Consider the following 17,183-nt stretch of genomic DNA (forward strand, 5'->3'; position numbering starts at 1 on the left):
TTTATATATGTGGTTAGAATTATGAGCTTTCCCCCTGCATATGGTGTAAGTGCTGAATTTTGGATTCTGGTCTCTTCACTCTCTGAGGCTAAAATTAGGTTTTAAACAAGCTCAGGAATAAGTATAGAAATCTATAGGGCTCAAATGGGCCAGAAATATATGAAGAACTCCTCAGCTTCACTAGTAATCAGGGTTGTGCAGATTAAAGCAACAATGAAATGCCATTTCATGCCCATCAAGTTGGCACAAATTAAAGCTGTTATTTGAACATTATCAAGTGTTGGGAGGAAATAATCTAAGACTATTAGAATATAAATTGGTACATGTGCTGTGAAGAGCAATTTGGAAATATGGTATGGTGCATACCCTCTGACCAGGAATTCTAGTGTATCTTCTTGCATGTGTGCACAAATAAACACACAGGGGCATTCTTTGTAATAGTATAAAAATTAGAACCTGTATGTCTATCAGTAAGGAAATGGCTACATAAAATAGTCCATTTATTTTCCACTTGAAAGACAGCATGAATATCATGTGTAATTTTAAAATTACTCTTAAAGTTTTAAAAAGGTAAAATCAATTTTAATACAGTTTGGCACAATATACCCCAAATATTATCTTTTTAACATGTGATTAATATAAAAATAATTGGGCTGGGGTGCCTGGATGGTTCAGTCAGTTAAGCATCTGCCTTCGGCTCAGGTCATGATCTCGGGGTCCTGGATTGGAGTCCTGAGTCAGGCTCTCTGCTTAGAGGGAAGTCTGCTTCTCCCACTCACTCTCCCTCTGTACTCTGTCACTCAAATAAATAAAATATTAAAAAAAAAAAATCATTGCGCTATTTTATATTCTTTTTTCATACTAAGTCTTTGAAATTCCTTATGTATTTTGCACTTAGAGCACATCTCCGTTTGGATGCTAAAGTTTTTATTAGAAATATTTGATCTGAATTTAAATTTCATTAAAAGTGCAGTTGAAATAATAGATTCACATACCCAAGTTGTTCCATACATGCTTAAATGTGTTTACATAACTGACTTGGATATCAAAAAATCTAAACTAACTCACTTTTTCAGTTGCATTAGCCATATTTCAAATAATAGGTAGTTATGTGACTAGTAGCTACCATATTGGATAGCGTAGCTCTAATTATAGCATAAACTTTAGCATAGCAGTTAAAATGAATGATCTATATTATATGTATAAAACATGGCTGATTATTCAAATTTCACAGTGTCACTAAAAATTCTAGAGAAATGGTGTGAGGTTTTATTGTTTGTTTTGAGCAATTGAAAATATTCACAATAATACAGGGAATAATGTAATATTCATGCAACCACTATTCAAATGTAGCAGACGTTAACATTTTGCCACAGTACCTTCAAATCTTTCTCTTCAGTCCTGGATTTATTTTTTAGAATATCTACTTCAGATACTATATGGCTTGAGCATCCACTTGTTTAGTTTGTAGTAGGTGTACAGGAAAAGAGTACCTAAGAGTAATATTGTTCTGGGGCGCCTGGGTGGCTCAATCGGTTAAGTGTTTGCCTTTGGCTCAGGTCATGATCCCAGAGTCCTGGGATCGAGCCCCACGTCGGGCTCCCCGCTCAGCGGAGAGCCTGCTTCTCCCTCTCCCACTCCCCGTACTTGTGTTCCCTCTCTCGCTGTCTCTCTCCCTGTCAAATAAATAAATAAATAAAATCTTACCAAAAAAAGTAATTATAGTTCCTTGAGATATTAATTGGTATTAGAACTTAAATAGTCTTGTAATGTTTAATGCATTTGTAAAGTTTTGAGGAATTGGATGTCTACTAGAAAATTATTTTAGATTTTTAGGAATGCACCACCTATTTTAACAAGAATTAAATTCTCAATAAGAGGCTGTTTTCCTTAGATTTTCCTAGTGTATATTTTCAGTTTTTACAATTTAGCTTTATTTAGTGGAAATAATCTGGGAAGAGAAGAATGTTTAAAGTCTAATAGAATTGAAAATACAATACTAACTTTAAATGTAGTGAGTTGTCAGGAATACCTCTTGATATATTTTTAAACATCCAGTATTTTATCTGAAATGGATAGGGCTTAAAATAGGAAAAGGGGCAGAGATGATGTCACTTGGCAGTTATTTAATAAATAGCAAGTCAGGTTCTTTGAGCATTGAAGGGTGTTGCCAAAATATATATGAGTGGGTTTGCTTGCTCTTTACTATGAATTTTGTCCTATCTCTTGGTGTTTTAAATGTAGCTCCTGTAGTTAAGTGCCCAAGGTAAGGAAGTACTGTAGTCTCTTTTAATAACTAGTGCTGTGGCCTAATGAAAGGACTAAGATTGATAAAAACCACTCTTAAAATGAGGGATGGTATATAAACAATCTTGTTACTGTTTAAGTATAGTTTATCATTTAATCTTAAATTCCAAATGGAAGTGGAATTTCCAAATGGAAAATTTGATTGTTTTCTTCAGATATGTCAATTAAATCAAATATTTGATGTCATGAAAGTTTCTGGTGCTAAATTGTTGTGATGCAAACAACAATTTTCTAAAAAAAATCTTTCATATGAATAGCTGTTTAACCAGTTAAAAGACTAAGAAACTCAAATTTTAAAAATCATACAATTTAAAAGATTATACAATTCTTTTTTTTTTTTAAATATTTTATTTATTTATTTGAGAGAGAGAATGAGAGAGAGAGAGAGCACATGAAAGGGGGGAGGGTCAGAGGGAGAAGCAGACTCCCTGCCGAGCAGGAGCCCGATGCGGGACTCGATCCAGGGACTCCAGGATCATGACCTGAGCCGAAGGCAGTCGCCCAACCAACTGAGCCACCCAGGTGCCCAAAGATTATACAATTCTAAAAAATTCTTGCAGAAAAGATGTTTTGTAGTTGGTGTCATATTTTGATACCTGGATTATAGCAGTGTCACTTTACAATTTTGGGTTTGCTAAATAGTAACAATTGAAGTTCTAAAAAAAACGGGTGCCTGCTATGGTTTTGGTTCATCACTAGATGGAGTTCTTGTAGTACAACTATGTGTTGGGCAGCCGTTAGTAGAATAATCTCTGCTTCCCTCAAAGTAAGCACGCATTTTTTTAAAAAGATAACATTCTACACATCTACACAATCAGCTGTTAAATACATAACATGGCAATAAAAATACATAGTTGGTAGTATGCAGTTATAATCTTTGAGCAGCCTCAAAACAGCTATTTTAGTCAATAAGATTTTTCTTAGGTGGGTATGTGGGGAGAGGGAATTCAACCAGTTCCCCGATAATCCAGAGGAATTACAATTTATAGTATTACCTGTACTGGATAATTCTGTTGAGGAAATTCAGGTGCTTGAGTTCTGGCTTGTCTGAAGACATTCTGTGCCACCCCCACTGGCCCTGAAAGTAAGTTCTTCACCTATTACATCTGAAGTTCAGTGATCATTGGTTCTCTCTTCACTCCCTGTCTTATCCTTTCCCATGTCCTTTAGGCCTTAAGTACTATCCAGCTTCTCAAATTCCAAAAACTAAGCTGACAGTAAAATGTTTTTTATCTTACCTTTTGTGTATTTACGTCTAGTGAAGGAGAGTATTTTCTTGGATTTCTGCTTCTCCTTTCTCTTTATTCCTCTTTATGAATAATAGGAATACCTTCATATTGTGTACTGTTGAGTCGGTTGAGTTCCAAGTTATTAAAATTTGTCACTTACTCTGTGGTTCTTTGGCAGTCTTCACAAGTGGCCCCTGAAACAGTCTTTTCTCGATGTTACTTTTGATGTGCATGTAGTTTCCTCCACAGTGCCACTTAGAGTCTTTTCGTACCTATGCAAGGTTAAAAAATTAAGTAATACTTAAAGGTTTATATGGACAAGTACTAGTTGCCTATCTCATTCAGTTACATTTTATTGGGGGGCACTTTCTTGTAGGGTTTATTTTATGTAAACCTCTTTCTTCAATTATCATTTGTGTAATTTTTAAAATGAAAACTGCCTGGAACAATTAGGAAACTTGTTTTATCCCATAAGAAGTCTGGAGGCTGAGTCATTGATTCAGTGACACAATCAAGGAAGCAGATTCTTTGTCTTTCCATCTGCTATTCTTAGCAAACAACGTCGGCTTTGTTCTCAGGTTAGCTGCCTCACAGTAAGATGACTCCTTCAGGTCCAGTGTCACTGCATACCTCCCTTCTTATGTGTGAATCTCTTTGTGTGCATACCCAGATGCTTCCAGCAAACCTTCCCTGGTTATCTCATTGACCTGTAGTGCTTCAGAGGTCCATTCCTAAGCTGACTTCTGGAAAGAAGAGTGGGTTGCCTTGATTATCCTAGTAAAGTTTATAGTCATGTGGAGGAGAGTTAGAGCACCAGAACAAATCCAGAATATGTAAGGAGGGAGTGCTGAAGAATAGTTGGTGGATAGTCAGCCAACAATGTTTATAACAGTGTCAGACTCAGTGGAAGGTGTTATTTACCTTGTTTCTTAAATTTCTACCACGCTACTTTTTTTTTTAATTAATTAGAAAGTCAGGATATTATTTGAAACCATAACCTTCTTTATAATCCCTTTGCTACAATGTTTAATTGTACTTACATCTATGAAAAAGAATATTTTCATAGATGTAAGCTAAACATTAAAAGAAGACTAAGGAGGGGCACCTGGGTGGCTCAATTGGTTAAGCATCCGACTCATCTCAGCTCAGGTCTTGATCTCAGGGTCATGAGTTCAAACCCTGCGCTGGGCTCCAGGCTGTGTGTGGAGCCTTAAAAAAAAACAAACTAAGGAATGTATAATTTCTTTTTCTTCCCTTGAGCTTGGTTGTTAATATTGGATCCATACCTTTGCACTTCCTTGGAACATAAATTTATCGCATAATTGCATAATGTTTGCAAAAATACAGATTTCAGTAATAAAAAAATAAAATAACATTATCATTGAGTTTTTCTAATCGAATCTATCCAGATGACAAATGTTAACTTTTTCCCTTTTTTTCTGGATCTAGAGCTTATATATATCTTTGGCAAATAGTCTTGCTGTTTTGCTTCAGTTTTCATGATTCTTGTTTCTTCCTTATTACAGAGATGCCTAATTAAATATAGTAATTCTTTGTCAATTCTAATGAGTTTGAGTGAACCTTGTTTTTAAAACAAAATTTTGATTTTACTACGTTTTTCTCATGTCATCCTATACTTTTCATTCTTCTAGTTTTTCACATCCATATTAAGTTTTGGAGTTGATTACTGCATATAGTACTTTTACTAAGTTTTAGCCCAAGATGAAAAACTTTAGAATTAATCTTATACTGGCTTCTTGGAATTATTTTATAAGCCAACTGGAAAATTGGCTAAAATCTTATAATAGGTCATTTGAATCACTCATTGTCCTGATTATTGATGTAAGAAATGACAAAGTAGATGATTCTCTAGGATTAAAGTGTATGTGTGTGTGTATACACACGCGGTGTATCTATTTAGTTTTGTTTCTTTAAGCTAGTTTAAAGCATTAACTGCCAAAATCTATTTGCTTTGAAAATTGATTTTTAGATTAATCCCTTAGAAGAGTTTACTTTGAATGCCATTAACAAACACCTATTTAAGAAATAATACTGTGGTCATTACTAAAAAGGCTTCAGTTTTTGTATTGGATCTTTGATGTATATTTTCTAGTGACAATTAATAATGTCAGTAAAAATGGCAGAATATCCAGACCATTGTGGTTATAAACATAAGTCCTATGAGATGTTAATGTGTTACGTGGAAAAGAATTCTGGGATCAGCTCATTTTGCCACATGTTGGGTTGTTCAGGCTTAAATGGGTTTCTTTACTGCAGGACTTCTTAGGATCTTTAATATACTAAGGCATATTATAAGTGCTTCAGGATGGGATGTAACAGTGTTTGCAGAACTTATTTAAAAATGGAACATTTATTTCTAGGACTGTTCCATAGAATATACTTTAGGAAATAATGGTATTTGGTGCAGTTAGTATTTGTGTGAACTGCCATGAAGGAAGTAGTGTGTGTAACCTTTATTGATGAATGCCATCCAGTTTATTTGAAAAAGTATTAACTTTAACAGTTGGACTCTTGGGACAGTAAGTTTCAAATGCTTTACAGATACTCTTAAGAAATAAGAGCTTGAAGATTTCAGGTATAGTTTTTCTACTGCTGCTTCTACAGCTTTTGTCTAAAATGAAATTTATCCACATGCTTAGTGTTGTTGGAATGTATCTTAAACAGACTAGTGATAAGATCTCTTGATGACTCCCCCAACTTTTTACTCCCGACTGGTTTTCTCTACTGTGTTCCAAACTAATATTTTTAAGTTCCTATCCTGACAGTTTTAGATGCAAACCCTTATACGCATCTGAACTGTTCAAAACTGAGCTCATCCTCTCCCATTTCCTCCTCCCCCAATCCCAGACTTTACTTTCTGTTTTCCATCCTGGCTAGTGACACTATTGACATTTTGGCCTGGACAATTCTTTCTTGTAGGGGACTGTTCTGTGCATCGTAGATGTTTAGCAACATCCCTGGCTTCTACCCACTAGATGCCAATAGCAGTCTCCTTCAGTTGTGACAACCAAAAATGTCTCCAGACGTTGTGAAATGTCCTACAGGGGACAAATCACCCCCATTTGAAAAACACTGCCCTACAGCCAATGTATTACTTAATCTTACTGATTCTGTTTTCTAAATTTACCTTTAATCCCTCCTCACGTCTTTATCCCACTCCCTACCTCCATTCCTCTTTGTTTCTAATACTTGGGTTTCTTTCATAAGGGTCTGACTAGCTGTCCTATATTCAATCTTGTTTCTGTCCCATCCACCTGCTTTAGTACTGCCAAATTTATCTTTCTAAAATGCAAAGCTGTTCTCTATTTACAATCTCTGGGTAGTTTCTGGAGGGGACCCTCATGAACTGGCTTCTCTCTTTAGCCTCATTCTTCAAAGGCACTCATACTCACTATACACCCCAGTGTACTGTGCCTTCTTCCCACCATACTGTACTTTGTTTCAAACTCTTACCTAGACATCAGTTTCTCCATGGTAGCTCCCATTTATTTTCAGAGAAGGTGTGATGGTGAAAAGCATTTTTTTTTTTTTTTTTGACATTTGTCCTCCCTCATCAAATTGAACTTTTCAGGGGCAGGGACCATCTCTCTGTTTTTGGCATGTAGTAGATATTCAATAGAAGTCTGAACCATTGATTAGTATGCCTTGATAGATGTGGTAACTTCCTCATTACTTCTAGGAATCCTGTTCCCTGTGTCAGCAGTGACATTATTTTCCTAATCTTTTTCATCTAGACTTTGATAGGCTTTTGACCACAGAAATCTGGGACTATAATTTTAAGAAATCACCTATTCAGGACAGAATTGAAGAAAAGCAGTGTACTTAGTTGACAGATTCACAAGACACACTTGTAAAACATCTAGTTTAAAGATTTTTATTCAGAGGGAATTGAATGGTGTGGATTAATTGTGCAGATTAATATAATTGAATTAAAATGTGAAAAGTATTAGACTCACAACATTGGATTTCTATTGATAAGGATTTGTTAAAAGGCTTGTAAAAAGCAGTATCATTGTCTTAACTATTTTAGTTTTTCTTAAGATTTTATTTATCTGAGATAGCAAGCGTGCGTGCAAGAGTACGCGCATGAGCAAGGGGGGGCGGGTGCAGAAGAAGAGAAAGAAGCAGGCTCTCCACTGAGCAGAGAGCCCGATGTGGGGCTTGATCCCAGGACCCTGAGATCATGACCTGAGCTGAAGGCAGGTGCTTAACCAACTGAGCCACGCAGGCGCTCCTTAACTGTTTTAGTTTTTTATAAAATACATATATTGCAATATCCTGCATTATTTAGAAATTTATTCCCTGTCAAATGGGGGAAAAAGTTGTTAGTAAAGACTAGAGTTCCTACTTCCCTTCCTTCCATGCCTTAATAAATATAGTTTTGTGTGATTGGGTTTTCCTGTGAATACAGTCAGGCTGACCAACTACACTTACACCTAGAACTTTAATTAAAAGGTGAAGAAGAGAAAACTTGAGGTTTGCAGGGCTTTTGGAAGATAACCCAGATGTAGCATCAGCCTCATTGAAAAACTGAAGGATTGAAGGTGGGGAAACAAGGAATGAATAAGACCTATTCCCAATTCAGAAGAATTCTTCATCCCGGCACAAAGCCTTGCCAGATTATTAATAATTATTTATTGGATGAATCTATATATAATGTGAGTTAAGCCAGAAATGATGGCTTTCTGCTTCAGTTTTTAGGGAATGGTATAAAATATATCAGTTCCTTCAAAAGAGATTCATTTAATAAGAAAAGTTGTAATGGAGGTTTCCAGAAATAAAGCTGGGAAGAGGCACGTTACTTATAGGAAAGGTTCCTCCCTTTCATACCTGCTCTCTAAGGGTGGAAGCAGATCATAGGCATATGTGACACCCAGCCCATTATTAACCTGAAGAGTCATGTTGCCAAGGACCCAGATTTGCCTTGCCTGTTTTTCAGTTTCTCCCTTTTCTATATTCTCCTTTCTTTAAATTTGAATTTTTAAACATTAAATACTGGTTAAAATTCTCTTTAGGCCTTAAGCAGCTTTAGGAAAGAAAGATGTTGTGTAATTGAAAGAAATGAGCTTTATTTGGGCTCAAAACAAAAAAAGCCAGGTAAAGGCTTTTCTGGAAGAACTTCTCAGAACTTGGAAAATTTTGCATTATAATGCTTCTGTTGCATACAGATCATTGCATGCTTGTTTTCCACACTGTAAAATAAACCAATGATATTTTGAATATACATTTTTTAATAGCTTTGGTTCTTAAAATTATTTTTGGGCGCCTGGGTGGCTCAGTCGGTTAAGCATCTGCCTTCGGCTCAGATCATGATCCTTGGGTCCTGGGATCAAATCCCACATCGGGCTCCTTGCTCTGCGGGGAGCCTGCTTCTCCCTCTCCTCCCCACTTGTGCTCTCTCTCACTATCTCTGTCTCTCTCAAATAAATAAATAAAATCTAAAAAAAAAATTATTTTTAAAATTTGTATATCTTTAAGGCCTTACTTAATCTCAATAAAAGATATTGTGGCTGTGAGCTACTTAGTTTTCCATATACCTTTTAATATAGTGGAGATTATATTGAATGTAAACTTTTTCAGTAAGTTATTTATATGTTATCAGAATAATGTTTTAAATGGGTAAAAATTTTTAACCTAGTGAGGGTCTAATATAAGATTCTTGTATTTTAATAGGATATAGTCCATTCTCATTATTTGCAGTAGTTGTGTTCTATAAAGGCACCACGAGCACTGAATTGTCAAATAGTGAATGATTGCTCCCAGGGGATACACAGAGTTCGGTTCCTACAAGCCTCTGGTCGTATTTTCATCAGTCAATACATAACCTTGTTTTATGTGTGTTTGTATTTAATGACACCTTATTTAATATGTATTATTGATTCGCTACCTTTGAACTCATGGCCAACAGCACTATAATTCATGCCTGAGCAAAGCTTACATAACGTATTCTCTCCATACGACAAATCAGTCTTCTTGCATCTAGGAACAGATAGCACTTCAGCACAGTGCTTGGAAGCTCGTTTTAAACAGAGAAAGCACCAACGAAAAGCACAGTAATGTGAAACACATGGTGCTAAATAGATCACAAAAAAGATCACTTGTTTACAGTATGAGAGCTGAAACAAGAGGGCAAAGTGTTTCCTTGATCAACCTCAGATGGAAACATACATGTCAGGTGATTCACATCTTTCCAATTGCAAAAGACTAAGAAGGTACCTCAAGTATTGATTTTGAAGTTACAAATACATTTTAGTGAGTTGGAAGATTTGCAAATACAGAATCTACAAATAATGAGGATGGACTGTTATTGTTTTAAAGAAGCTTATGATTGAGTACTTAGAATATTCCAGATTTAAAACAATATTTCTCTTATTTTGGGGCATGTGGGAGTTTTGGGTTAAGTGGAATGAGCCTCACAGTTTTCATGTTCTGTTGTCCAATGGAATAAAATTGTCTGCTCTCAATCTGTCATTTTATTTTTTGCCCTGTAGGGAACAACCCATCTTCAGCACTCGAGCTCATGTCTTCCAGATTGACCCAAACACAAAGAAGAACTGGGTACCCACCAGCAAGCACGCAGTTACTGTGTCTTATTTCTATGACAGCACAAGAAATGTGTACAGGATAATCAGTTTAGATGGCTCAAAGGTAAGTTACATTTACTTTAAATAATCTTTCTGTTTTATTCAGTAGAGCGTTTTCTGTTTTATTTGGAGGATTTTTGTCTTTATTAAAATACAGTGTTTCCTTTTGAGTTTTAAAAACTTAACTTTAAAAAACCAAAATTGATCATTCTTAGGGTACTAACATATTTTGTGTACTAAGTTGGATTGACCACCTTATTTATATTGAGTTAACATACCAAAATATTCTACAAATTTTAGGTTAGTTTATTTGATAAATATTCATTGCATATCTATTACATGTCGGGCACTATGTGAGGTGCTATGAATATAGTGGTAAACAGAATAGACACAGTTTCTACTCTTTTGGAGCATAAAATCTAGTAAGGAAATAGAATTCTTTCCAGATACATTTCTGTAGATTAGTAGGCAATTCACAATCCCTAAATGGTATGAAGTCTGGTCAGTGTCACCATTAAAGCTGACATCCCTTATTCTGAAGAGAAGTACGTGGACAAGACCTAAGTTTTTATTTTTAGGAGAGGCAGATGGTATAATGTTTAAGAGCACAGGCCACCTGGGTTCATAGCTCAGCTCTACCATCTACTAAGTGTTTGATTTTGGGCAAATTACTTCTCTGAGCCTCATATTCTCACCTCATTAGGGGTGTTAGTAAGGATTAAATGAGTTAATATCTGCAGAGCACTTTGATCAGTGTCTTGTAGTTAGTATGCCTTTCAAAGAGGAGAAATTCCATTTTTTCATCAATGAATTTTGAATAGCAGAGAGAGATACAGAAATACCAGACATTGGATTCTGGATAAAATGTGTATAGAAAGATGAGGGCTCCATTCTTCTCCTTCCAGCTTTTTTGAAGCCATGAGGCCTTTCAAAAGCTCCCAGAAATTGTAGCAGTTCGGCGTAAGGGTTAAGAGCACAGACTGTAGACGCAGACTGTCTGGTTTGAATTTTTGCTCTACTGCTGACTAGCCATGTGACCTAGAACAAGACACTTAATGTCTTCACACCTCAATTTTCTCATCTGTGAAAAGGAACTAATAAAAATATCTACATCATTACACCACAGGATTGTTGTGAAGATTAAATAAATTAATTTAGGCAAAAGCACTTAACGGGTGTATAGTAATCAGTATGCAAACACTGACTGTTTTTGTTATTAATATTTTTAGGCTGTTGGTTATGTATTGTCTAGTAGTTTTGGGGAACAAAAGATAATTTAATGTTCAACTTTGAGTTTATTTTTTCATGAGCTCACTCATTATCTCCTTAACTAGATTACAGAACTCCAGGGGCTGTTAGCACCTTATCTTGTACTTAAGTGACTAATGTGTATTTATTAGAATAATTGATTCTCGGGGTACCTGGGCGGCTCAGTCGGTTGAGTGGCGGGCTCTTGATTTTGGCTCAGGTCAAGATCTCATGGGTCCTGGGATTGAGTCGAGCATCGTCGGGTTCCCTGCTCCGTGGGGAGTCTGAGGATTCTCTCCCTCTGCCCCTCACCCCGCTTTCTCTTTCTCGGTCTCTCTCAAATAAATCTTAAAAAAAAAAAAGAATTGATTCTCTTTCATTTTTACTTGGAGGATTTAAGGACTTGAGAAATAGTAATAGCTAATTTCTATAAAATTTTTTTTTAAGATTATTTATTTATTTGAGAGAGAGAAAGAGCATGAGGGGGTGGGCAGAGGCAGAGGGAGAGAGAGAAGCAGACTTCCCCCTGAGCAGGGACCCCAACGCCAAGCTCGATCCCAGGACCCTGAGATCATGACCTGAGCTGAAGGCAGACACTTAACCAACTGCACCCAGGTACCTCTACAAAACTTCTTTAATGAAGAATAATTTTGTCATATTTTGTAACTGTTAGTGAAATCACCAGATTTTAATTGTTACGATCTCAGACACTAGAATATTTATTTATTTATTTTCCCTGACTAGAACTTTCAGTTCTCTACAATCTGCGTTTCCCTCTTGGCCCAAACCACAGAAAAGACATGGTTTTATTTGACGGGAGAGTTAAATGGAATAAAGTTCAACTGAAGTATTCCCTTGTCCCATGTGATTAAATAACTCTCATGTGTTCTTCGTTCTCAAGCAATAGGAACTATTGCTGCTGGCATTTCCATTTTTGAATATACTTTGCAGCTTGTAATCATTAGACTCTTAAATAACTCTTGTGAACGAGTTTTTGTTTTGCTTAACAAAATCTACCATCTGTAGCTGTTATACTCTCCAGTTACTTTTTAAAAACTGATGCCCGTAGCTACTGCAGTTCCCTGCTGGAGTAGTTGTTTTTTGGTAAGCAGTAGTGGTTTACTTGTGGCTAAATGAGTGTTTTTCTGCCCCCCACCCCCACTTCTATTTCTGCACTGCATGATGAGTTGGAAAGCCCTTAGGTGCCCCTGATTAGAAAATGTCTGTTTGTTCTCATTTAATTCCCTTACTGTGCATATGAAGTTTGCTTAAAGGTTTTCTAATCAAGCTGCAGAGACATCAGCAAGGCTGAGGCCAGAATAAGGGCCCTCTATGAACTGTAATGACACAGCATTTTTACCTCTTTTCCTTGAAAGGACAGGAACTCTGGGATTGAGAGACAAATTTATTTTAAAGAACTAAGATTTTTCTTCTAAGTGGATTCATATTCAAATAGTTCAAAGCATTCAAGTCAAAGAATTCTAATGAATAATTTTTTTGAAGTGTGGAATCATCTATCGTTTTAAAGTTTTTCTTCGGTGATTAAAGAATCTCCACACAAGTAATCCCAGGACAAGTGGAGGCAAGGAAAGGTTCAAAATGGGAGTAAAAATGGAACTCTTAAACTTAAAAGCATAAAGAAGTTCACTTGACATAGCTAAAACTGAAGGTCTGTGGTGAACAGCAGATGGGTCAGGATGCCTGTAAAACCTCTTGCTACCTCACATATTGAGAGTTACTGGGATCACATGTAAAATGCCCTTCTGTCCTTGAAAACACTCCGATTCCAGCTCAAAAGCATCCTCTTCAGGGAACAGCTGAGGACCATCACATCTAACATAGGACGTGCCAGTTCTGGCCTTCGAGGCTCTCAGACTCTATCACATGCTGGTAGGGGCTTCACAGCACTTACCACTCTGAAATTAAATTAGTCAGCTATTTATTTCTTTGTTCATTGACCAACTCTTCTTGCTTTAAAATGTAATCCACAGTTACATTGCCTCTCATTGTTACATTTCAAGTCTCTAAATTGTGCTTGGCATTTAATAGGTACTCAGTTAAAAAAGCTGACAAAAAGCTAACCAAATGATTCCATAACCAAATTCCTTACCTTTTGTTATTCCATTCCTTACCATTTGTTAATAGGTTCTTTTCCATTTAGTTTTTCATTTCATGACAACCTGCAAGTTAGAGCACTTGTTAACCACATTTCACATAATCCTAAAATCACATGCTAGGAAAAGGAGCTTTTGAACTGAAGGGGAAGGAGGTATGAGTATATAAATTTTGTCAGAGGTAAAAATGCTTAATCAAGAATAAGTGTTCTCATAGAACAACAGCTAATATATCTGTTGTTTGAGACAGAAAGCAAGGGACCACTCTTTCTTTTACTGTCTTCTTTAGTAGGACAAGTGTCCTACATTTATTATTGCAACTTCATCAATATGTGCATAGCTCATAAATATTTATATTCATACTGTTCCCATGGTCAGTAGCTTTAGCTTTGTTTTGAAAATGCTTGATTTTCAGTCCACATTTAGTAGTTCACCAAATGACTGCTTAAGAATTTGGTAACATTTTTTTTTATTATTATTACTGGAATCACTTTGTAATCTCAAGTTTGGAGAGCATTAAACTACTTAACTAAGACTGATTCTATACTTTTGCAGTACTGGCAGAGGGAATGTACTTTAGTATGTTGTAATAATAGTTGGAATTTATTATAGGGATCACCAAAATTAATATTTAACAACACACTAAAATACTAGTTTTCTAAGAAACTATGTGTTCAACAGAAATGATAGTGATTCTCTGTATCATGAATTTATACCACTTTATGAGAAAAGAAGTAAAGTATATATTTAGGGGTTTGTTTTTCCCTTGAGTAAAGGAAAAAGTATTAAATGATTGAAAGTCTTTTCTGTATCATAATATATTTAAGTAAGTCAGCTTTAAGAAAACTCTTGATTATGGATTTTAGAAAATTAGCATACAAATAGAAAATTCGTTCTGTTGATGTATTCATTTTTGAAAGATTGTTTGGAGGGTAGGGCCTTACTTTTAAAGAAACAACTATTAAAGCCTACTTGCTTCCAGGAAGTATTACTCAAAATTAATAGATACTGATCCTGTATGTTCAAAGGAAAGAAACTGGCCATACTAAAAACGCTTTAAGATTTTTTGCGTTATTGGAAAACTTATTTTGATTGTAAAGTGTTGAAATTTTTGTTAGAGTACCTTTATATTTATAGTTCTATTAGTTACCATTTTCTACACTGTCACTTAAAATGTTAAAAACTATTTCTAGGGCGCCTGGGTAGCTCAGTCTGTTAAGCATCTGCCTTCAGCTCAGGTCATAACCCCAGGGTCCTGGGATGGAGTCCTGCATCGGGTTCCCTGATTGGCTGGCGGGGAATCTGCTTCTCCCTCTCTCTGACCCCCCCCATTCTCTCTCTCTCTCTCTCTCTTGCAAAATAAATATATAAATTTAAAAAGATTTATTTATTTAAAAATAACTATTTCTATAGCTATCTTGTGACTCATTAGAAATCCTAAGTTCTTATGGAACTAAATCGTCCTGTGTTTAAATTTTTGCTAGATTTTGGCTAGTTATTCATATTTGTCTTATTTTTCAGGCAATAATTAATAGCACCATCACCCCAAACATGACATTTACTAAAACATCTCAGAAGTTTGGCCAGTGGGCCGATAGCCGGGCAAACACTGTTTATGGACTGGGATTCTCCTCTGAGCACCATCTTTCAAAAGTAAGTTAACTCATAAGATCAAGTGGAAATCTTCAAGTCAGATGTCTTAAATATATAATAGCAAATGGAAAGTATAAAATATACGAGAAATTTGTTTAATATTCTCAGAACAACTGTAGTGACTTTAAAGCAAGAAGTGAGAAATCATTGGATTCCACTGTCAATTGGAAAATTAATTGTACACATTAAAAACGGTCACCATTGATGGAGAAGTATTTGTGTGGTTAACTGTGTGACAGAATTGTCACACAGACAGTTAACATAAAAGGGATTATCACTTCAGAATGGACTTTGCTCAGGGATTAGCACCCTTAGTGGAGATGGTCTGCAAGTAGGTAGATACCAAGCTCTTCTGAATTGTGGAAAACTTAAGCTGATAGTGATAAAGATTTCAGCTTCTTGACATGATAGTAGGCACATATAAATTACTTTGTTTAGGAAAAATGGTGCTTTATCTGGGTGAGAATTACTCCAAACTCTGATGTAGTATAGAGTGAGATCTAATAAACACATGAAGAGTTCTTGGAACATACTGACCAAGTAAATTACTGTGGCCAAAAAGGCCAATAAAATACAGAACATCACCAGGCTAATAAATATTGGAAATAAAACAGTTGTCCTGCTTATAAGCAACAGCATGCAGTGTTCATATCACCAGTGTCTTGAAATCTTGTGGGTGTCACAGAGAAAGAGTATGTAAGGAAAAGAAAACTCTCCCAGGATACGAAGATGATCAAGGAGATGAGGATTACTCACTTTTATGCTCACCAGACCCAAGGATTTATGCTTTAAACTTCTCTCTTTCAAGCCTTCCATAAAAGGATAACACTACATTTGGAACATTTTACGTAGAATTTGGTATACACAGGATCTGGTCCCTTTTGGCAGTTGTAGTTGTTCAGGTTCAGGGTCATCAGGCTCTTGAAGATTGACAGAGTTCATGTTTAACCGTAAGCTATTCGTTACAGAAATCATTTGGATTCTTAAATGAGTTCTTTTTAAAACCGTGTTACTTTTTTGTGAGTATTTATTGACTCAAGCATATAGTTAGATAGCTCAGTAATTGAAGTAATCTTTGTTTCCATTTGTTTTGGTTGTAGACATTCCTTAACACTGTTGTTGTCAAATGTTTTTGTTATCTTTTTGATATAAATTATAGTTTAGAGACCAATTTTAAGGATATTTTAACTTTTGCCTTCATGATTATAAGTCTATCCCCAATAGGATGATAACATGAACAAATGTTAATCTAATTTGGTTTCTTTTACACCCATCGTATTCTCCAAATACATTTTCTTGAGTTGTAGTAAAGGTGAGAGTTAGATTCAAAGTCTTTCGGTAGAACAAGGAGACAGGCATCCAGTTGAGCATTGCTGCTCCATAAATAATCCCCTTAGGAAATTACACAGTTATTAGAATAAATTTTGCCATTACTCAAGTGGAAGCTTTTTGGAACTTTTTTTTGGAATTGTCTGTTAAAGTCTATTGCAAAAAAAAAAGTTAAAACTGTAATTAGCTTACAGTTGCTAAATTTCTTGACAACACAGGAACTAAATTGTGGATTAATTTGTCAAACTTGCATAAAATGATTTTTAAGTCTAAGTAATTTTGACTACAAATTAAGTTATTGTCACATCTTTGAGGTTACTGGGCAGCCAGCTAATGTGGTAAAGTAATAGGTTATTAAATCCTGTCAATTATACTTTATCCTTTCATTTGATCTTTTTTCTGGAAATGACTTTTATATTTCAAGAATTGTATTTTTCCTCTTTAAATTTAACATACACTTTTGACCAGCCTTACTGGTAGTGATTCCTAGTATTGTGAAGGAGGATTGACATTAGCTCTTGAAGTCTAGTTTATTTATTTACTAGACTTGGCTCTAAGAGTTTATATTTATATGATCATTCTCTTCAGAATGTTTTTGTTGAAAGATGACAAAATCATGATTTATTTTCCAAGCAACCTTGGAGATCAATATTGCTTCTTTGTAGACTATGGGGGGCCCCAAGGAGTTTATAATCTTT

General features: G+C 35.6%; 1 protein-coding gene across 1 annotated transcript in view; it reads left to right on the forward strand.

The window, feature by feature from the left end:
- Window positions 1-17,183, forward strand: part of HOMER1 (homer scaffold protein 1) — a 123,765-nt gene that overhangs the window by 37,248 nt on the left and 69,334 nt on the right. Inside the window, exons 3-4 of the mRNA XM_032404124.1 lie at window positions 10,049-10,205; window positions 15,025-15,156. Of these exons, the coding sequence (XP_032260015.1) occupies window positions 10,049-10,205; window positions 15,025-15,156 (289 nt within the window). The remainder of the gene's footprint in view (window positions 1-10,048; window positions 10,206-15,024; window positions 15,157-17,183) is intronic.

Source organism: Phoca vitulina, unplaced genomic scaffold (genome assembly GCF_004348235.1).
Source record: "Phoca vitulina isolate PV1807 unplaced genomic scaffold, GSC_HSeal_1.0 scaffold6, whole genome shotgun sequence".
Classification (NCBI taxonomy): domain Eukaryota; kingdom Metazoa; phylum Chordata; class Mammalia; order Carnivora; family Phocidae; genus Phoca; species Phoca vitulina.